The sequence below is a fragment of the Lampetra planeri genome, chromosome 14 (assembly GCF_965212315.1).
Source record: "Lampetra planeri chromosome 14, kcLamPlan1.2.h2, whole genome shotgun sequence".
NCBI classification, from domain to species: Eukaryota; Metazoa; Chordata; class Hyperoartia; order Petromyzontiformes; family Petromyzontidae; genus Lampetra; species Lampetra planeri.
The window spans coordinates 278,823-302,049 of record NC_136120.1 but is presented as its reverse complement, the minus strand read 5'-3'; the positions used below and the strand labels follow the sequence as shown (position 1 = coordinate 302,049).

Here is a 23,227-nt window from a genome sequence, read left to right as displayed (position 1 = left end):
TCATGATTTACAACGTTTAAAAAAAAATCAAAACAGCACTTGGGGCTATGGGTGGGACCTTGTATTTACTACATTTAAGGTAGGAAAATCGTTTAAATTTGCTTGAATATGTTATTTAAAATCATAAACGCGAAGGAATGTCATGAAAATGTGACCTGAACTTTGATTATGTACAATGGGAATGGTGGACCTGTCATTCTGAATAGGTGGCATTCACAGAATAAATCACTCAGGAAGAGTACTTGTACTCTCAACAAACGATACAAATGTTTTTTTTCCTGCTGAACTGAGCATGGGGTAGCACTCGCCCTGAGCCAATGGAGGAAATTCCACATTACTATGGCGAGTATTTACACAGGGCAACCACTGTAGTAGGGATGAAGGGGCTGCATCAACCCTGACCTGGAATCGCAAGCAGCACACTCTACCTCTGGTACTATTTATTCCGTATTCGGTCAGTTCCTCAAAACTTCAAAGCGTGCGGTGCGTGGTCATACGAATGGTTAAGAGCAGTGGATCCCTTACCTTGAGCTGCATGATGTGAGCATTGACTCCCTCTGGGCTGCTAAGCACCAGGTCTCCCTTGGCCAGGTTCTGTTCATACACCTTAATGTTGGACTCAACCTCCAGGACCCCCCGCACCATCATGTCGATGACCTTGTAGCTGTGCGGGACAACACGCTGGGTTATGCGATGACAATATAGGAAAGAGTTCACTGCCGACAATGTAGTTCAACCCGTAGACCCTGCAGGTATTGCAGGAGGTGGAAGGTAGGTGGGGGAGGATATAACCAAATCACCATGAATTTGCCCGATCTCGTCAAACAGCTCGGAAGCGAAACAAAGTTGAGCCCGTACAATATTCGTTTGGAAGACTGCCTGGAAATGCAAGGTGCTTGGGCTGTTAGGTTGGCCAGTAGATGCCGGCACAGTACTTAAATTCTTGAATCTACCTGTGTGAAGCCTCGATAGCAATCCAAGTGTATACTCCAGTTTCCTCGCACAAACCAAATGCTAATTTAATGGGATTAGCCAAACGTCACTTTACGGGACCCTCTTGAAGACGTGCCCTGGGACTCGGTTAAGGCAGGTAAATAAGGACAGCGCGAAGGAATTCAGGATGTCCAGTACAGATGCACGTTTCTGGGAAATTGACCCGTACAATGGCAACACTTACTGGTCCAGGCACTTGACAGAAAGACCCTGGAGAGTCTTGAGTTTCCCTGCAGTGTTCGGGGACAGTCCTTGGCTCGAGACTGATTCCAGCTTGTGTCTGACATTCTGCAGAGGCGTGTGGACGCAAAAAAAAGAGCACATTTGTAAACGGTGAGTTTTTCTGTGGCTACCACAAAACTCAAGATGACAATCAGATTGTACACATTCAATATATAACACTACGAATGGTTTAATGCCATATAATAAATGATACAGATATACACATTATTATATTTTCCACTTGTGTCCCTCTTTACTGTTATTTGCATTTGGTTAGCTTAATTGTGCACGCATTTTCGTTTATCGATTTTTATCTTACATTTTTGTATCCACCTTTTCTACCTTCAGTCAATCGTTCCTGTAGTTCATTCCCCTTGGTTGTATTAATGACTATGCTGCCAGCAAATGTAACACTTCATCTCCAATCTCATTTTAGAAAGAAAAAAAATATTTCAATGTGGCTGTAATTAGCCTTGGTCAGAGTATACCTCCTTGGCTGACTCCTGTTCTGATTTCCTTTCTGCATGCAATCTCAGCGCAGCCATTCCATCCTCATGTACGTACGTTGAACTTCTTTAGCAACTTACGTAGCCAACCGTGCTAATCGGAGGCGCGGGGGAAGGACAAAAAACTAAACATAAAAAGCAGTTCTCGATAAATTAGATTTAAAACATGTATTTAAAAGTGCATAGCTCCTGTGGCTTTCTAATAATGATACTCATCCTTTCTATTCAGTTTTTATTATTATCAAACACATTTTATCAGGATCTTGGTATGTGAGAGCCTGGATGACTTCATCAGTTTAAATAGGATATATATGACTACAAAAAAGATGATATCATGTTGCGACTTATGAATGAAGCACTGGATGTATTATTTCCCGATGCTAAATTTAGGAGAGCTCTGTGATACGTCTTATTTTAACATTTGCGAGAAAAGCTCAAAGCATAATCCCCGCGCATGCCCATTTTTCCATCGCGTGCGGTGGCCGTGCCTGCACACCTCGAGATACTGACAACACCCTGCTATTTTGTTTCAAGTGATCTCAGCAAGGTGAGCGTTCACATACTAACCACACGTCCGTGCCAACCAATACCCATATAAGGACAATTCAAGGGCAGTTGCTCACGGCTGTTGTCCTTGTTAATTGATCCTGTAGTCGGAAAATGGATTGTCGGCTTATAAACGTAAACGTGTTGATATTTTCAGGCGAACAAACACTACTGCTGTCGGGTGCTGTACAGTATAAATTGTGTCCTGTATGTCGTGATGTAAGTGTCCAAGGCTACAAAGAGTTAACCCAAGAGCAACACTTAATAACCGTGTGTTTTTATCTATTTATTATTGGTTGTAATATTGTATTCGTTATTGATACATTGAAGGAAACGTGGTGGTAAAAAAAACTGCATTTGGTAAAAGCGGAAAGATGCTGCCATTGTGTAACAGTTATCAAGCTGGACTTTCAGTCCCGATCCAGAGGTCACTTGCTTCAATCTCCCAGTGCGGCAGCTGAAACAACGTCTCAAGTTTCTCAGATACCCCACCCCTGCCCACACAGCAGTATAACTGGGTTCACCGCAGTAAGTCAATCGTAAGGTTGTGTTGTGATAAAATATTGGGAACTCCCACAGCTTCCTAGACATTCGGTGAGCATGGAAGAGTAGGCCAAACATACCCTCTCGTGGGGCTCTCTAAAGCCCTTCCACCAGCAGTGGTGTGAAGAAATAATTTTATGACTGTACCTTTATATCTTTTCACTTTTCTTTTAATGATCGAAATGTGTCCTTTAAAGCACTGTAAAGTTGAAGTGATAGTCATAGGCAAGGCGGCCTGGTGACTCATACTTTCAATTAATTACACGTTTGCCTCAGCACTGCAATGGCGTTATATGTTTTGCGACACTTCAACCAGTGGATATTGGCGGTGGTGAAAGTGGTGGATGCTGGTTGCTGATGGTAGTGATTGCTTCATCCGGTGACGGTATGTCTGATACATATCCTAGCCTGTGTACCTGAATTTTTACCCGAATGCTGCGTCAAATTTTCTCGAAATGAAATTTTGCTTCGAATATGTTACAGGAAATGTTTTATTTTATTTTGGCTTCCTCTGCAGCACTTTTTTTAAATTTAAATTAACTCTTGCCATTTTGGTGACCGAAGTCACCCTTGCAAATGAGACCCATCTCGGTCTCTTAAGTTCTAACCCTGGTTCAACAAAATAAACTAAACTACTGCGCTCATGATGAAGACTGACTGATACACTGATGACGATTCGATTTTCGACAAACTTGAGATCGCAAAGTGAGACACACCACACAATATAGAAGCGTGAAAAGATGGGCGACGCGGTGTGCCTTTCACTTGGCGTGTGTGTTAGTACTGCCATAAAGACGCGCGTCATTCCTCCATGGGTGTTGAGTTGCAAGTAACAAGTTCATTTAGTTCAAGTTCATTTATTAGGTATAGCCCTGTGAGCCATTCAGCTCTTGAATCGGGTGCAACCGCAACAAACAAAAAACAAAAACATGAACAAGAAAACATCTTAAAGTGAATATGTGACTAAGTGCAAACAGAAAATCCAAGAAAAGACAGCAAAATATTGCAGAAAAAACACCGTACACCAACGCTGTGTGCAAAAATCCCAGTGGGATGCAAGTCAAACAACAACAACAACAACCACAAGACAGCTTAAATTAAGGCCATCAGTCTAACTCTGTACTACAACAAACAAACATGGCTAAACCAATACACTTTTCGAAATCACCAAAATAAAGCCATGAAAGCAATGAAAAAGCAATCATAGGAACTGTGACAGAATTTTCACAATAAATGGCATAAACAACATGTACTACCAAAACCCTGCAGCCATAGCTGGCTGCATGAGTCACTCCACCTTTAAGATCAGCACACTAAATCAAAACACAGGTCATACTTTGTAGCGATCATCCGGAGCGAAACATTTTATTTTAGGTCACTGAATAGCACTGGCAGCTAGGGGTGTACAACTCCTCTAGAGCAGTTTTGAGTGAAGATCTCATAGGTAGTGACTCAAGTTTCAATTTATTGGCAACAGCATTCCAGACCCTGGGGGCATCAATAGCAAAGGCCCTTCCTCCAGTATATGTACGGCAATAGGGAATATTAAGCTGGTAAATGAGTGTAGACCTTAGGTCAAATTTGTTCTTTGAAACAGAGATGAGATCCAGCAGGTAATCTGCAGATTCTTTTGCAAGTACATCATGAATAAATAAGATCTGGTGCACAAGCCGTCGAACATTCAGAGATGTTAAGTTTGACCCAATGTAGAGGTCACAGTGGTGAGTCCTATATGGGCAGTTCAATGCAAATCTTAAGGCCGAGTGATACATTGAGTCAAGCTTCTTCAGTACAGTACTTGGGGCTGATTTATAAACAATGTCACAGTAATCAAGTAGAGGCAGTATGGTAGCTTTAATCAATTCCAAACGGAACATAGGGGGGAAGCAGTGCTTGTGTCGATATAGAAAACCAATTTTAATTTTTGTCTTTTTCCCAATATAATCAATGTGATCTTCAAAATTCAGTTTTGAATCCAGGATGATCCCAAGATACTTATAGATCTTAACTTGCTCTATTTGATCATTATTTAAGGAATGTAATTTGGGGAAAATAACTTCCCGCTTTAGTCCTGGTGAGAAGCATAGCACCTTGGTTTTGGCAGGATTTAGGACTAGTTTAAGAGCAACTAGCTGATGTTGTAGTTTGTTGAAATCACTCTGGAGCTTAGCAATCACGTCATCCGGAGAGCGGCCAGCAGTAATTAGTACCGTGTCATCTGCAAAAAGATTTACCCTGGAATAATCCAGTTCAGTGCCCAAGTCATTTACATAAAGAGAGAACAAGAGGGGGCCGAGAATGGAACCCTGTGGAACCCCTTTTGTTATCTTAACACTGTTTGACCTCCAACCATCTGTGAATACAGTTTGGGTGCGAGAAAAGAGGTAATTTTTTAACCATTTTACTGTGTTTTCGGAAAAACCGAGGCAACTTATTTTACTAAGCAGGATGTTGTGGTCTACTGTATCAAAAGCTTTGGACAAGTCAAGAAAAAGACAGGCGCAGTACTGCTTATTATCAAGGCTACTGTAAATGTGATTCATAGAGTCTAATGCAGCAGATGTGGTGCTGTATTTTTTTCGGAACCCAGATTGTTTTAGATGTAATAGATTGTTGGCGGACAGGAAACTGATAATTTGGTAGTTCAATAATTTTTCAAAAATTTTCATCAACGGGGACAAAATTGAGATAGGTCGGTAGTTATTTGGATCATCTTTAGGGCCCCCTTTGTGAAGTGGACGAACATAGGAATGTTTCCATTCTAGAGGAACTGATGCTTCTTTGATGGACAGGTTGAAAATATGGGCTATAGGTTTGTATATTAGGTGACCAACACTTAGTAGAGCAAAGACGGGAATACTATCTGCTCCGGTAGAGGAGGACCCTTTGAGGAAGGACAGTTGTTTCAGAACATTACTTTCGTGGATTGGCTGAAAACTAAATTCGCTTAATGTTTGGATAGGGGTGTAGGAATTTGCATGAGCAGGGGTGACTCCCAATAGATTATCAAATAGGGTACCAGCTTCAGAAAAATGAAGGTTAAAATTGTCAACTATTTTTTGGGGATCTGAAAAATATTCCCCATTTCGGTTAAGCTGAACGGGCAGATGATCTGTTTTGGATGCCTTTTCGATACATTTGATTGTTTTCCAGAAAATCCTGGCATTTCCATGAGATTCAAGGAGAGTAGAAGAGAAGTAGTCATTTTTTGCATGCCGTATTTTTTTGACGCATCTATTCCTTAAAATCCTGTATTCTAGCCAGTCATTAACCAAATTACTTTTCTGAGCACATGCCCAAGCCTTGTCTCTAGTTTTCATGAGTTTTGTAATCAAAGGATCAAACCATGGTGGACGATTGCCTTTAGTTTTAAATTTAACCAACGGAGCATGTTTGTTAAGAATTTGTAGAAACGTGTACCTGAAGGTCTCCCAAGCCGTAGTCAGGTTTGGAATATCACAGACCTTGTCAATATCCGAGTGAAGCACATCATTAGTAAATGCCTGTATGCTGAAGTGTCTCATGGAGTGCTTCTCAACCAATTTAGGGGGGGCTTTGTGTCTGGCTGATGATCTCACCCCAAAAATGAAGGAGTGATCACTAAGGTTATTACCTAGAACACCAGTCAGTGCGAAATTGTGAGGGGCATTTGTCAATAGGACGTCAAGCAGAGATGACTGTCCCGGATTTTTTAGGTTGGGTCTTGTGGGGACATTTATTAATTGAAACAGGTTAAATTCATCTGCAAAATTTGTGGCCACGGCCGGCGGGTTTAGCCAATTCCAATTTAGATCACCCACTAAAACTATTTCACCTTTAGGGAGGCCCCCAAGAAGCTCTCTCAGTGCAGATGCAGCTTCAACATCCTTACCACTAGGCGGTCTATAGCAGCACACTACCAATATGTGTTGATTATTAGGGAGAGTTATTCTGAGAGCCAGACCTTCAAAGCAACATTTTTTAAACAAGGAGTGAGCTGGTGAACATGCAATAGTATTACGAACATAGATGGCAATTCCACCTCCTTTAGATCCTCGGTCAAGCCGAAAAAGGTTGTAGTTGTCAATCGTAATCTGCAAGTCATTGACGGCAGGAGTGAGAAATGTTTCTGTTAGGCAAAATATGTCCGGGTCAAGATTTGCTACTTCTAGTTTTAGTTGACTTAATTTAATCAAAAGCCCTCTGATGTTGACATGTAGAACACCAACACCTTTTCTGCCAGAAAAATCTACAGAATTATATGAGTTCTTTACATTTGGGCCAGGATGAAGCTCAATACCACCCAGAAATAAGAAAAGTAGAATTAATAGTTTGCACAGGTATTTTCTGTGAAAGGATGAAGAGCGACGAACCTTGGACGAATAGCAGCAGCTCACAGATGGTGTTATTTTTAAGAGCAGAATGAAGTTTGGAAGGAGTGCTGGTGAAGTAATGGGACAAAGATAGGGTTTAAAAGGATACAATGATGGAGTGTAGAAGTGTCTATAAGTTGTTTCATTAGCAGGTGTAGTGGCAAATTTAGCAATAAGTATTGACGCGAAGTAACGCGGGTAGCCGTTTGTAGAGTTGAGTGTGGCACTAGATATGGCCGGGAGGGACAGTAGTAAGATACACAGCAGGTGAATTGACATCTTTAAAACACTAAATTTAAACACACACACAGCTCACTCACACGCAGCTCACCCTCACCCACTCTCACGCACAGCCCACACCCATGCAGCACAACGCACACACGGCCGCACACGCCGCCGCCATCTTGCTGCTGTTGTTGTTGCAGCTGCTGTTGTTGTTGCAGCTGCTGTTGTTGTTGCAGCTGCTGTTGTTGTTGCAGCTGCTGTTGTTGTTGCAGCTGCTGTTGTTGTTGCAGCTGCTGTTGTTGCAGCTGCTGTTGTTGCAGCTGCTGTTGTTGCTGCTGCTGTTGTTGCAGCTGCTGTTGTTGTTGCAGCTGCTGTTGTTGTTGCAGCTGCTGTTGTTGTTGCAGCTGCTGTTGTTGTTGCAGCTGCTGTTGTTGTTGCAGCTGCTGTTGTTGTTGCAGCTGCTGTTGTTGTTGCAGCTGCTGTTGTTGTTGCAGCTGCTGTTGTTGTTGCAGCTGCTGTTGTTGTTGCAGCTGCTGTTGTTGTTGTAGCTGCTGTAGCAGCTGCAGCCGACCCAACTGCAGTTGCAGGAGTCATACACGAAGCAGCCGCAGCTGTGTGTACTACAGCAGAGCAGCAGCGGGCGTGCGGCCTGGAGGCGCCGAGGCCGAATAGTTGCGTGATGTGGACGTGGAGAGGCGAGATGTTTGGCCCATCAGCTTCATTGTTCTGCTTCCATTGACGAGCACCCTCCACGTAGGCCTCGACGTAGGCCCCCACGTAGGCCCCCACGTGGGCCCCGACGTAGGCCTCGAAGTAGGCCTCGACGTAGGCCCCGACGTAGGCCTCGAAGTAGGCCTCGACGTAGGCCCCGACGTAGGCTTCTATGTAGGCCCCCACGTGGGCCTCGACGTGGGCCCCGACGTAGGCCTCTATGTAGGCCTCCACGTAGGCCTCTATGTAGGCCTCCACGTGGGCCTCGACGTAGGCCCCGACGTAGGCCTCTATGTAGGCCCCCACGTGGGCCTCGACGTGGGCCCCGACGTAGGCCTCTATGTAGGCCTCCACGTGGGCCCCGACGTAGGCCTCTATGTAGGCCTCCACGTAGGCCTCGACGTAGGCCCCGACGTAGGCCTCTATGTAGGCCCCCACGTGGGCCCCGACGTAGGCCTCTATGTAGGCCTCGACGTAGGCCCCGACGTAGGCCCCCACGTAGGCCCCCACGTGGGCCCCGACGTAGGCCTCGAAGTAGCCTCGACGTAGGCCCCGACGTAGGCCACGAAGTAGGCCTCGACGTAGGCTTCTATGTAGGCCCCCACGTGGGCCTCTATGTAGGCCCCCACGTGGGCCCCGACGTAGGCCTCTATGTAGGCCTCGACGTAGGCCCCCACGTAGGCCCCCACGTGGGCCCCGACGTAGGCCTCGAAGTAGCCTCGACGTAGGCCCCGACGTAGGCCACGAAGTAGGCCTCGACGTAGGCTTCTATGTAGGCCCCCACGTGGGCCTCGACGTAGGCCCCGACGTAGGCCTCTCGGATCCCTCAGGACAGCTGTTTTTCACCTGAGGACGGCTGCTTGCGTTGTGGCCGAAACGTCGTGAGAATTATTTTATGTTTTATTTTTATTATTTTATTATTTCCCTTCTACGTGACTTTACCGAAAGAACCAAGAAGATGAATCCCTGCAGTCACGAAAGCATTAAATCGAAATATACTTTGCACCCTTATAGTGTTTGTGTATCGTTTATTGTTGCTGTAACGTTATGACCCAGCTCCTACTCATATACGGTGCAGATCGTCGTAACCGTGTTGCTTTAAAGTCGTAACAACGCTCGCGTCTGCGTTCCCAGTTCGTACAACAACAACAACAAACAAAGTAGTAAATAAAACTCACGGTAATTCCTCCCAAGTCGTCGGATTACGTGAAGTTTAGTTTGTTTAGCGCTCGCTCCGGTAACCCCGTTACCTTGAGCAGCGTGATGGACACACCGGTCCCCTATTCAACGGAAGGCTGACTCACTGGGTGACTGGTCGTTCTAGACGAGGCAGGTGAGTGACATTATACAGTTGCCTGGCGGTTGTAAAGGCACACCCATGCACACGCCACCGCCCTTTGAAATATGGCCTGCTTCCAAATCAAGTGAATTTCAAAGAGGCTCATAATGTATCAGCTGCACGCGTCACTTTGTAAACAAGAAGAAAAACGCTTAAGTTTCGATCATCTGAATCAGCCTTCACAGATGTTTCACTTCAGGGAGCTCAATAGGCTCCGCATGACTAATTAAACAAAGAAAAAAAAGCCATACCCAGTCAGACTTTGTCCACGACACATTATGTATGTGACACATTAGCATATGCGCAGTTGTCGAGAACAGGTAAAAATCGCTTAGGTGAAAAGACTAAGCCTGATGGTCGTGACTTTTCACTATGGTTACAATTATACTTTTACTAATGTGGCTGCAGTTTAAAAAAACTACTTTTGCTCTTTCCTCTCCAACTTCAACAACCCCCCCTCCAATGCCTGCACGAACATATTGAATGCAATGATTTACTTCGTCGTGAAATACCAATGCAGGCAAGGGTGAGACGGCATCCATCTGTGAAATAAAACCCGTTGGCACCACGAGGAGACATCGAGCAGTGGACAGAGAGCTGCTGCTGTCGCTGCAGGTGAAGGTAACGTTGACCATGACGATGTCACATGCAGGCCAACATTTGGTAACGATGAAGATGATGTATTACTCTGCAGAAAAACGCATACTATTGCACCAAGATGCTTTATAATTTAGCCAAATGCCCGAAGAGAACCCATGAAGAAGTTTAGCTTATTATGGCTCCCCTTAAGAAGTGTAAGGGTAATGCTCATCAAGGGGTGCACAACATGTGACTGTGGTCATTCAGAACAGACCATACAACATATAATGACGCAATTCCCGATCCAAAAACACGAAGGAGACATCACTGCGATACACTCCGCTGCTCCCGACGCAGTTATCTGGCTTGACCACCTGAGTGTGAAATTGTAGTTGTTGCTCTGCATCTGCATCAGCCGTATGGAAGAAGGGTTCCCTGAATAACCATTTCTCTTAAGAAACCTTTTTGCATCGCTGTTGTAGTGGCCCACCGGTGACTTATGCAGCACTTGGCCTAGGGATGGCCACGGTGGCTAGATGTCGTGGGTTCAATCCCAACCCTGTACTCCAGGTGCTAGCGTGGATTTGTCTCCGGGTCCTCCGGTTTTTCCCTTCCACATTTAGAAACGTGCGCTTAGAGTATTTGGCTGCTGTAAATTTCCACATGATAAAGCCGCTTCAATGATCTATCATTTGAGGCCAGGTCGCTTATGAAAAATAGCTATACAGCTCAGTGGGCCTTACCTGGTAAAACAGAAATAAACTAGGAAAATTTAGATAGAAATAGGACGTTTTACAACAAATGCAAGACGGTTAACACAACACATAGCCTGGTTGCATTCATTTACCTGATGATGGTTGCTTGTGTTGCAATCGAAATGTGGTATTTTTTTTACTTTTTATTTTTTTCTACGTGACTTTACCGAAAGAACCAAAGAGAAAAACAGAAATAGTTTAAGTTTAGTTAATTTCCTTGTGAAAGGCACGCTGCCGAGCAGCAGCTGTGGGGTGCTGCGTGGCCGCACCTTGACCCGGTCCAGCCGATCCTCGCTGTCCTCCAGAGGCTCGGGCTGCTTGAGCGGCGTGCGGATGATACGGACCAGGATGCTCTCAATCCCGTCCAGTTGCGAGGTGATGCTCTGCTGCCCGTCGTTGCTGTCCAGGGTGCTGTTGGAGCCACTCCGACCTGTTTACGTAAAGCATTAGCAAGCTGCAGCGTGTACACAATTCTCTGGCATGTGTCGTGACAGTTACTGCAAGTTTCAACCATGTCTGTCCAGTGCTCGCCGAGCTGCGTTGACTTCCGGTTGCCGAAGAAATACATTATCAGGTCACACTCATTACACACAAAATGCTTGCCACAAATGAACCACAATATCTCACTGATCTCGTCAAGAAGCATAAACCATCACGTGAACTCTGGTCATCCTCACAGCGGCTTTTGGCTAACCATCGAACAAACACGGTCACTGCATCATGCGCATTCAGATGCGCTGTCTGGAATGCTCTTCCTTCCGATATTAGGAAGCCACCGGAGCTATGTATTTTAATATCTAGATTGAAAACTCATTTCGCAAGAAATGTTTTACGTCCTTAGTTTGTTATCCTTCCCCCACACCTTCGATTAGCATGGTTGGCTACGTACAGCACGAAATAAGTTCAACGTACATACAGGGGACAGCACCCAAGGGGGTGGAAACATGGCCGCATGATGGAAACATGGAAAAAATGGAAGACGATCCAGAAGAAAATAAAAAAAACCTCTTGCATGCAGCAGCAGCAAGACCACAAAGCGGAAAGACACCAAATACAACACTCATATCGCCACACCGTGCATCGCTCATTCAAAATCACACGTCCCATCACATAGCTTGCTCGTCCCTTAAGGCAAGCGACCTCTGTGTTTTAAGAGGCGTTAAGCTTAATTCTAGAGCGCTGCACACAGTTTTCTGAAAGGTGTTACAGTCGCCACACTATGCCCCTGCAATAAGTGAACTGCCTGTTGACTTACGAGCTGTGTACTCAATTTATTACATGGTGGTCAAAGTCAATATTCGTAAGTAAACCTGCCTGAGGTGGTAAATGCCTTGACCAGAGATTAAATGCAGTGTCTTTGAATTATACATCTAATATGCTAGCGTGTATATATTTTTTGTAGTAGTCTGAACAAGTGTACATTCTAACGTAATTCGAGACGTAAATGGTACGTATACCTCCTTTTAACGTAGAGGAGAGAAGTCTGATAGGAACAATTTTATAGGATGTGAATTGGCATATTGTCAGAGAGTAAGGCATGCTGAAGATACTCTATAAGGAGAGAGACCAAGAGGGATAATAAACTAAACAATTTTTTTTATTTTACCAGGTAAGACCCACCGAGCAATATAACTCTTTTCAGAAGAAACCGGGCCACCAATGATAGCTCAACGAAGTGGCTTATCATCACGTGGACATGTTTTACAGCCAAATTCTCTAAACGAACATGCAAACCCTACGTGTAAAGGCCTCAGGGTTGGGATCGAACCCACGACCTCCTGCATACCAGGCGAAGTAGTTACCATCTCGCCACCGTGGCGCTCTGATCACTTTGCCTCGACAACTGAGACACAACGATTAGAGAGGGTGAAAGGAAAACTTGAATCCAAGAGCCAGCCCTCAGGCAGAGAACGTTCATGGGACAATGAACGCCGATTAACGTTCCACTGCATTTGACCAAGTGGTGAGCACGTGTGGAGAAGGAACGGACGGACGTTCGATATCAAAACCGATCTGGTGTCGAGCCTCGCCAAGGGAGTGAGAGATTTGCTGGGGCGCACCTGGCTGCTTGTTGGTCATGTTTGTCTCGGTCCTCTTGATGGTTCCGTCCACCACCGCTTCCTGACCGCTGCCTCCGCCGGCGCCGCCACCAGTGCCTCCCTGCTGCACGATCTTGGCACAGTTCGAGTACTCGCGCTTGAGCCTCGCCAGGTCGTCCACGCTGAACTGCTGCGAGTCCTCGCTCAGCTTGAGGAACTCGTCGTAGTTGATCTCGAGCATGTGCAGCAGGCGTATGTACTCCTCGCGGGAGCCCTGCACGCGTGGTGCAAAGCGACGCGGCCGTGTGAGTTCCGCCACCCACGGGTTCGATCGTTCCTCGGTATGCATACCTGTCAACCCACACGATTTACCCCGTATTCTTGTACAGGGGAATTGAGTTTTCAGGTCCATATGGCGTACAGCCGTTTCAATACGGACTAAAGAAAATGTCTATCTTTGTGTTTTGCCCTTATGATGGGACTTTGTAGGATGAACGTTGAGCTCTATAAGGGCACGGGGACCAATAAGGTCTGAATTGGTCTGTTATAAGGTAGGCACTGAAAAGGGGTTGACAGGTATGGTATGCATCTGCTCAAGTGGTTTGTTCTGACTGGATGCAACGCACTGGTGGGTGTTCGCTTATAAAGATTAATTCCAGATGTTGGCAATCCACAAGTTCAACGTACGCACATACATACACACGTACGTACACAATTCCAGATTATTCGTAATCCAGAATGGATTCGCAATCCATAATGGATTACGAAGTGGCTTATTGTCACGTGGAAATGTATTACAGCCAAATATTCTGAACGCACGTTGATTCTAAATACAGAGGGAAAAGCCGAAGGACCCGGAGAAAAATCCACACGACCACGGGGAGAACATGCAAATTCCACATATCCAGGAGTCAGGGTCGGTATCGAACCCACAAACTCCTACATATCAGGTGAGGAAGTTAACATCTCGCCACCGTGGCACTCTGATCGCTTTGTCTCAGTTGTCGAGACAAAACGATGAGAGGGTTGAAAGAAAACTGGAACTCACGATCCGTAATGGATTGCGAATATCATGCTGTCAGTCATGGGGTTTTTTGACCATACCGCTCCACACCCTTCACGTCCCTTCTTTATGTCCCTATTCATCCAAAACACAGAGCATACTTGTGCCTGTACCTAACCTTGTATGGCACCTCTTGCTCCCACATGTTTCCACTGTATTTATCGATATGTGTGTGTATTTACGTTACTGTTAAGACTAAACATAGAGCTTACTTTCACCTGTACTTAATCTTTTCACATTACATTTGCACCGTGTGTTTAATTTCCAACCTGTTAAATACCTAATTTTGTCAAGTTGTGCAATATTTCTGAAGCAGCCTCTACGCATTCTCTGCAATATTTTTTTGCATTTTGTTGTTGTTGCTGTGCTCACAGAGCATGGATAGCTTTGCAAAAGAGCCGGACCGGTTTGAGATATCACTCACCACTGATGTTAGCTATCGACCTCAGGTGGCTGGGTTCACAGTGCAATGCGCTAATCCACTGCGCCACCGCTCCACCCGCGTGATTAAGACTGTTTTTCATAAGAGCAGATAATATAATATGTCCCATCACGCCCGCTCCGGTCAAACGCTGCCCATCTTCTTGCTACCCCTCCTCCACCCTGTGCCATATCTTTATTTCGCTCCTTCTCTCTGCTTGCCACCTTACACTGGAACAAACTCCCTCTACACATCCGACTCTCCCCCCTCGATTTCCTCCTTTCGCACTGCCCTCAGGTCGTCCCATCTCTTTTCTCTACTCGCCTTTTCCCTTCCTCTTCTGCCACGCCGACCAGGCCGACCAGCACCATCTATTGCCCCAAATGGCTCCCGAGCCGCAGCCTCCACCCCGCTCCCTCCACTCTAGTCACTACCCCATCCCCTTATCTTTCCATTTTGTACCATAGTCGATAAGCATTGTCAAGCACCTTGGTGAAAGGCGCTTTATAAATAAAAAAAATAGAATAGAATAGAATCAGGTTATTCGGAATAATGTATGAGCGTGTGGTAGAATGTGATATGATCTGCTATCGGCTGCTTTTCCCAGTTGTATCACGGTAAAAATAGGTCTCTGCAATCCATATAACTTAAACAACAATTATTGCCAAACTGAAAAAAATTACAACACATTTTAATCCTTTAACCCAGAGTAAGGTAACAAAACAAAGTGTCAGCAAGTGGAACGGTCAGTGGCTGGAAGGGAAGTAAATAAAAGCGTTCACATTTTGAGGTGTAATTTCACAGCCCATGGAAAATCATCCCATCGCTCAACAGTGGACAATGTTCAGATCATCCACGCACAATTTATTATCAATGAAGGCCAGGCATCTGTGCAGCACAATAGTTCACCTGATTGCCATGGCCATAATGACACCAATTATTTCATGTCTGCCCTATTGTTTAATTGTTACTTGCAGCCCGGGGGATTAGGGATTTTTTTGCAAAATCCCCAATAATATGCCGACCCTAATCCATAAGTCCTACCTGTCATTTACAACACCATAGTCCACATTCCATAACAACTCGCCTTGAATTTAGAAATATACCACTTGGTGTATACCATTAATATCTGGGTATCTGTTAAATATATTTCCTTTTCAGACTTTAAACCTAAAATGACATGAATTAAACTGCACATGACAAAGTGCCACGTCTCATATTAGCTTTGTCTCGTTTCAATGTCCGCACAATGCATGAAAGCATTGAACGTCATGACCTGACTTACGTTTTTAGGCATATCGTTGCGTTGGCACTAAAAAGGACGTGATTAATTTGTCAAAAGGTGTAATAAATTATTCCATCATTGCAATTATCCTACATTTAACTGCAAGTAACTTTCTGGAGAATATATCAGAATAATTGACACTTTTGTCAAAACCACCACTGGGACAAAGGACTCCCCCCCCCCCCCCCATGTCGTTTTCGGTCACGCAAGTCGTTTTTACCATACTTCACCGCACTGGTCATTGCGGGTTGGCGAATGAATGGAGTGGGACAGGGCAAGCACCGTTTCAGATACATCTCCCCACTGACGTTAGCCATAGCCAGGAATATAACTCAGGTCACTTGGTTTTGTAGCGCAGTGTGCCAAAACCTCAGCTGTAATATCAATCAATCAATATATTAATACATATTTATGACTAAAGGTAGTTGTTGGAGGGTTCATGTGCAACTTAAAAATATACGCTCGCAGGACTGCTTTACACACGCTCCTTTTCCACTCTCACTTCAATAGTTTAATGCCAGCCCCGAGCAGTGACATGTTCCCGTGATGTGACTGCTGGTGGTGGAAGTTAAAAACAAAAGAACGATGATAACACAACATGAAGCACGAGACACGCTGATCGAAGGCATTTCGAAAACCGCGCAATCACCGTCGAAGTTTGCCTAAACCCAAAAACAACGGATCTTGGAAAGGCTTATGCTGCATGTGCGTATGTATGAACTTCTTTCGCACCATACATAGCCAACCATGCTAATCGGAGGTGTGCGGGGAAGGACAACGGGATCGCCTTCCTCCTAGTGTTACTGCAGGACTGCTTATTAATCTCACGGCCGGATGTGGACCGCCGCGATGAGATTTAATTTTCGGGTAATTACATGTATTATTATCGCAGAGAACCCGTTGCTCTGTAATGGAAAATAAAGAGACAGCTGTAATTTTCATACTCTTCTCACAGTCCAGTACTCGAAGGGCTAAAAGTAATCCGATTTTCTTATGTTTTAATAAAATGCTAGGATAATGTATTGTGAGATTTTCTTATACTCCCTAGGATTTAAGGAATATTCCGGTGAAAAGAATTACATTAATCGGAGCACAAACTCAAAAGTTAGAGCAAATTAAATGAACAGCGTCAGTCTTCTGTGTTCGTTACTCCCTCCTCTATCTATGTTGTGCCTTGCAAACTTATTCCGCCATTTCAATTAAATTCAATGTTTAATTGTTACACGAAAAATGCCGTGTGTGTAGCCAGTTACCCAGTTAGTTTTGGTGGCAGCGGCCCACAGCGGCCACTAACAACAGAGTTACTGTCGGAGTGGAGAGGAGCCCAGCCAGCAGCCAGCCAGGAAACTCGAGGCCATATATTTGATTTTAATAGCAGTATGCTGTAAGAATACGGTCCTGTTGAGTGATCAACAAATGACTGGGCCAGATGGACCGAGGAGTGTTTTCTGCTCAGATAAATTATGTGGTTATCATATGTGCAGGTGCTAGAGATATATATATAGAGGTCCTATTGCATTTCCTTTAGACTGCAATGCACCGCTGATCATTCACTGTTTGCCCTGTGCAGCTCTCACTATGCCCTTCACACATGTGTAGGACTTGAAATATCACGCGCCACGCGTTCTGTTGCTAGGCAAGCGAGCAGAGTACAGTGGGAGCATCTGAGGACACAGTTGTTGTTGTCGTGGCATCAAAGGGGGGGTCGTTAAGAGACGCGACAGGTGTTAGGGGTGACGGAGGACGCAGGCCGGTGATTGGTCAGGAGGGTGAGTGGCTAATGACCGGCGCCGGCCTGGCGGCAATAACATGGTCACGTGAGGCTGGGGGCCTGGGGGCGAGTAGCAAAGCGGGGGATGAGATAATTGATTGGGACTGATTGGTGCGGGGATAAAGGGCACAGCGTAATGGAGAGACGGGAGTCTTGGTTGGGATTGGAGCTGGAGTGGTTGGTGCCCGGGACAGAGACGGAGCAGTAGTGAGCAGGGATAGATATGATAAGGATAGAGAGAACACAGTGTACGGTAGAGTGGATAGAGAGAACACAGTGTACGGTTAGCAGTGGATAGAGAGAACACAGTGTACGGTAGCAGTGGATAGAGAGAACACAGTGTACGGTAGTAGTGGATAGAGAGAATACAGTGTACGGTAGAAACGGGGAGACATGGAGTGTTGTTAATGGCGGGTTGTGCATCGGAGCGAACGGAGAGACACGGAGCGATGATGAGGAGGAGGTGTGAACTCTATGCGTGAATAAACGAGACGAGAAAGACAACGAGAGTACGAATCCTACACATGGAACGACAAACACGTATGGCCCATTTGTTTATCCACTGCTGGATGAGGGTCTCTTCATGCCGTGCAAATCACGGGGTTTGTTAGATCATACTTCACCCGCGCTGGTCAGTGCTGGTTGATGAAGGTGGGGAGCCTGGATGTGGATGCATGGATGTACAGTACAACAATGGATTGATGCACTGCCGTCTGCCTCCCACAACATTATCTGTTCATCACATCTCTGGTATGTTTAATAGCCATTCTCTCTGTTTTTATTATGTACCGGGCAATGTAAATAGCAGTGCTTTTCATTATTACCTCCTATCTCACTTGTGTTGATATTTTTGCTCGTATTTTAAGTTTGGTTTTAAACTTTGCATTATTGCATAATGCTAGGTGCAATGCAAGGTTTCTCTGTCTGGCAAATCCTCATTTCTGTAGGTTAATGTGTTCTTGAAATGTGTTCTGTAAATACTTGCTTTTATGAAAATAAGACATTTATACTTCAGAGGCAGCTCCCACCCACTGGCGGAGCCAGTGGGGGGGGTTGGCACGTGCCCCCCCCCCCCCCCCAATGATCCGATCGAAATTAGGGATTTCGATCAATGGGGTTTATTAGTAATAAATTGGCATTTTGCAACCCCCACTGCCACTGTGTAGCATATTATTACGTGCCAGAGATGATAGGACAATAGTCTGAGTCCATAATTGGCAATAAGTAATGGCAAAGCAGTTATAAGTGACTCAGAATTGTGCGCAGTTGCGTATACAGTACACGACTTCCCTGAAGGCATTCACCTTCAGCGAGCGTGTGCCGATCACACACGGTTCGAATTCGACCCTCGATCGATGGCTGCGCCATCGCCGCACACGCGTTGAATGAAAAGAAAGGGACAAGTCTTTACTTTCGAACAAATCGTATCATTTTTCATTACTGGAGGGATTGCCCCCCCTACCCGAAAATCCTGGCTCCGCCATTGCTCTCACCTGCTTATAAATAATGCACTACTATTGCTGGAAGGCACTGACTGTTAAGAAAATTATTGCGGGCTTGGGCAGGGAAAAAAAAACTTCACCCCAAGGGATGATGCCTGGTGGTCAAGACTAACAATGGAGCGGCAGTCATAGGAGAGAAACACACCCAAGAGGACGCCCACCATGGAGCGGGAGTGATGAAATCAGCCCATTGTATAATTGCTTAGTGGATTTCTGCATGGCGAGACCGTGAGAGATAGTGATGGCCTGGGGAGGACATTCATCCGGCAGTGGATTGAGCATCCATGACGACAATTGTGATAACTCGAAACCACATGTGTACCTTGCTTGCAGACCAAGTCCTCACTCGCTCCATGTCCCGAAGCAGGCACTGCCAGATGATCAAGCATTTCATGTTGGTGATGACGTGCTGCCACAGGGAGAAGTTGTCTTGATACACCTGGTCAATGCTGCATGGACGGAGAGACAAGATACCAATTTAATTTAAGATAAACCTTTTCTTAACTGGTCTGTAAAACAGAATCACAATTTAGATTTTTTTTATGCCTTTATATTACATGTACATTTCTAATATGTACATACATTAAACTTATTTCGCACCCTACATAGCCAACCGTGCTAATCGGAAGTGTCATCATATTAAAATACCTCCATTATACATTTACTACTTAAACTTAATATCATCTTTTTAATACATTTGATTGTTAGCAAGTAGGTAAGAAAACAAAAACCAGCACGTTGAGTTTCAGTTTATTTCATTTGTTACACAGATCATCCCGTTTAGCCAGTTGCCCGGCTAAATTTCAAGCGAGATCCGTGGTGGTGCTGGTGCGCGAGCACAGCAACAACAAAAAGACTATAAACGTCGACATCGCAGAGAAAGGGTACAGAAGGGTTCTGAAGGAATATTGTACCACTAACGAGGTATATTTTCGTGGCATCCTTATCAAAGTGAGCTGTGGGTGGTGTGGATGAAGCAGGTCCCACCAGTCCCACAGAAGAAAGCTGCTCAACGCTGTGCGAGACGGAGCGATGGCACCAGCCGTGTGCAGGCGCTTGATCGATTGGCCTAGCGGTATAGCACGACCGCCGCTTGTTGCAGAGGGTCGGGGGATCAAATCCAGCGGCCGCACTGGTCAATGCCGCTGCAGCAACCGTAAGACCTTCTACTTCTCATTGGACGTAAAAAATCCCGCAACGTCCTTCGCAAGAGCAGGCTATTGTATGCCAGCCTCACTTGTCCAAATTCAAAAATATACCGCAAGTTTCTCAATGAAGATTATACATAAAAAGTAACACCCCACCCCCAACACCTACTGGCAATTCACAGCAGGCGATCATTGGCACCAGTTTCTGGCTGTCTCTCAGCTTGTCTGTGGTTTTCATCCTAAAGGGCTAGACTGACTGAATGGACCCCACTCTCCAAAAACAACCCTTCTAAGGTTCTGATGTTATTTCGCACAACCGTGAGAGATGCAACGATGGACTGGGGAAGGCCTTGATCAAGCAGTGGATGGGTAATGGTTGACGAGGAAGATGATGATCCATAATAAAGGTTTTTTTTGTTCGTGTAATATAAATGTGTCATTAAACTTGCGACCATCCAACACAGCAAGGTTTGTCACGTAAACAAAAATTGCCCAGTTAGTTACTGCTTCAGCACATTGGTGTGTTGGAGAGTAAACCCGCAGCATTTACAATTCCAGTACTGTTATGTTTCGCCAGTGATTACAACCAGCTTCATCAGGCGATTAGCCAGAATTGTGAATAAGTTCTCCTGTTTCGGTGTTAAATATCGCAATGGTGATGTTATCACTGTGATCCTATCACTAATTGGTACGTTTTCTTTTACTGACAAACGTTACTAATTATCTGCGTCTGGTGGTGACGAATTTAACGACACATTTATATTTATGTGAATCTAATCCAAGAAACCTTTATTGTAGATAATATTGGTCACAAAATCCTATGTGTTAAACTCAAGATGACGATAGTGCTGTGTCAAATAGCGTGCAGGCTGTGCTCATGCTTACCAGCCAGCGATGTCCATGGCCTCCTTGTTGAGCGGTGACACAAGCAGGCACACAGACGGAGCGGTGATCTCTCCACCACCCGGAGCCACGACCCTCCAGCGCGTACGGTGGGAGTTGTTCTTCAAGAGGCACTGGTCGTTGGGATAGACCGTCACCTGTCCCAGGGGGAGGACAAACCAAGTCACACCCTGCTGCTACTGCGAAGTGCGGTAAGTTGGCAATCATAGCGCCATACCTTGCCATTCCAGAGCCGGGATATTTAGTCAATGAAATTGATTAATTGACGATGAATTGCAGTCAACTACTTTTCCTATGGTCGATTAAATGAGTGCCTTTGAAAAGCGTGGCCGCATCCACATCCTGCCTCCCGTACGCAGGAAACCCCTAACAAGACACGCCCAGTGTGACATGGCTGACGTTGATGCCAATGACATCACCATGCCTCGCAAATCACCTCCCGTCAAGCAGACTAAGCAAGCAACGAGTTGTGAATTTTTTTTTACAAAAAGGAAAGGTAAGCAAAATCACTCAAAGTAAGTAAATAAATGCAAATGAAGTATATAAGTTCAAATTGCATTAGTACATCAATTTCCAAGCTTGGGGAAAGGCAGCAAAACAACAGCAAAAACAGTCCCAGGCCATACCAAGAGAACACACAGACCCTTTCTGGCTACGCGATACGCGTCCGGTGCGTGCTCGCACCCCAACGCTCTTAACAATCCGACCGTGCACGAGACCCACCCCCCCCCCCCCACTTGCCTGCTCGGTTTTATACTCGCACAGGGCAGTGAGTGGAATGAGCGTTTGGACCGGATTCTGCGGATCCCTGGGCTTCAACTGCACCACCGTCTTGGCTCGGTTCATCAGGTTCAACACGGTCCTGTTGTAATCTGCCAAAGCGTCTCTCTCGGCCTGTCGTAGGGGCACAACACACGAAGAAAGCCAAGTTCCACGGAGGCATGCCTGGCAGCGGGAGTTAAAGGCGGAGGTGACATGCAATTTTTGGATCCTGTGTGGCTTTGGCACGGAGACAAAGGGACAGGCAGTTTTTCTTTTTTTTTTCCAGTAGCACATTGCATCCAATTATAAAGACCAAGTGAGATCATAATAAGTATGGGTGTTCATACCATAACGAATGAACATCGTGTCCATGGGTTCTACTTTGCATGCCAGCATTCCAAGCGAATGATAAAGGCAGCATTATGCAATAAAATCAAGTTTTGTTGTTGAAATGTTTTATTTGATATGCAACTTAAAATCCTCATCTCAGCATTTAAGTTCGGTGCACAAGCTATGTTTTCTGTGGTGCTATGGAAATTGTATAATAAGATTGTATATTCCAAGTCTCTATCACTGGGATTCCAATAATAATATAGTGACAAATACTTGGATTATTCAAATAAAAGTGTTCATATAAGTTGAGTAAATTGCTTTGTTTTTAATAGGGAATTATTTACACTATGAGATCTCTTTTACCAGTGGCAAAATATAATGGTAGGTTTTTACCCTTTTAACTGGTACAAAACTGACACCTTTATTCAAGGCATCATGTTTGCAATGACCACAACACAAGTAGTCAATAAAGCAAACAAAAAGAAGCAACTCTGATAAGGATAATAATATGCACTGTCCTTGAAGTTGATTGGCCCACACCCGAGACGGCTTTCTTTAGAGCCTAGTCCCCATTGGTGTAGGGCCAGATGACACCAGAAGGCGTACAACATTTACCAGCCACTCCTGCCATCATGTGATACTAGTTTAAACGTCATTAACAATTTGTTTATGATTATAGCTCTCTATGATTGGACAGGATCTGTCACGTATAACTTATTTCAAATTAAAACGTATCCACTGCATAAAAAATGTATTTATATAGATAAATATATAGGGCTTAGAGATAACTTGATCCTGTTTGCGAGTAGGCTCGGTGTTTTTTGGACCAACGAATACATTTCCATTCATCCTATTGACTTACCAAATTACTTGACTTGAATAAAAAGTGAATGAGAAGCCACGTCTCTGAAGTAAACAAATAGGTAATTAATGTCTGCAAAGGGACATTACAATCTCTGTACAGAAATACTCACCATAGCAGACTTCAGAAGAATATCAAGTTTGTCCAGGTTTGTAGACTTGTCACACACATATTTCATTTTTATTGCTTCTTGCTGGCTCATCAGGTATTTATCAACCTCCTGGGCATCTTTAAAAAACTAAACAATAAAACACAAACACGCCACTTGAATTCCAAAAACACATACTTTGGCGTTTTGTATTCTGAAATGTTAAGCACATTGTCTACACTCGTGATGCATTGTTGTTGTTGTCGAAGCATTATGGAT

The 23,227-nt window shown here is 44.8% G+C and overlaps 1 protein-coding gene across 2 annotated transcripts in view; it reads right to left on the bottom strand.

Moving 5' to 3' along the window:
- The window catches only part of LOC144722271 (dystonin-like), a 42,295-nt gene that overhangs the window by 5,322 nt on the left and 13,746 nt on the right, over positions 1–23,227 (bottom strand). For both annotated transcript variants that reach the window (XM_078600365.1, XM_078600366.1), the window contains exons 11-18: positions 22,973–23,098; positions 21,645–21,797; positions 20,886–21,040; positions 19,175–19,301; positions 12,832–13,084; positions 11,041–11,201; positions 1,178–1,281; positions 526–664 (exon numbers count right to left, since the gene is read on the bottom strand). In XM_078600365.1, the coding sequence (XP_078456491.1) occupies positions 526–664; positions 1,178–1,281; positions 11,041–11,201; positions 12,832–13,084; positions 19,175–19,301; positions 20,886–21,040; positions 21,645–21,797; positions 22,973–23,098 (1,218 nt within the window). The remainder of the gene's footprint in view (positions 1–525; positions 665–1,177; positions 1,282–11,040; positions 11,202–12,831; positions 13,085–19,174; positions 19,302–20,885; positions 21,041–21,644; positions 21,798–22,972; positions 23,099–23,227) is intronic.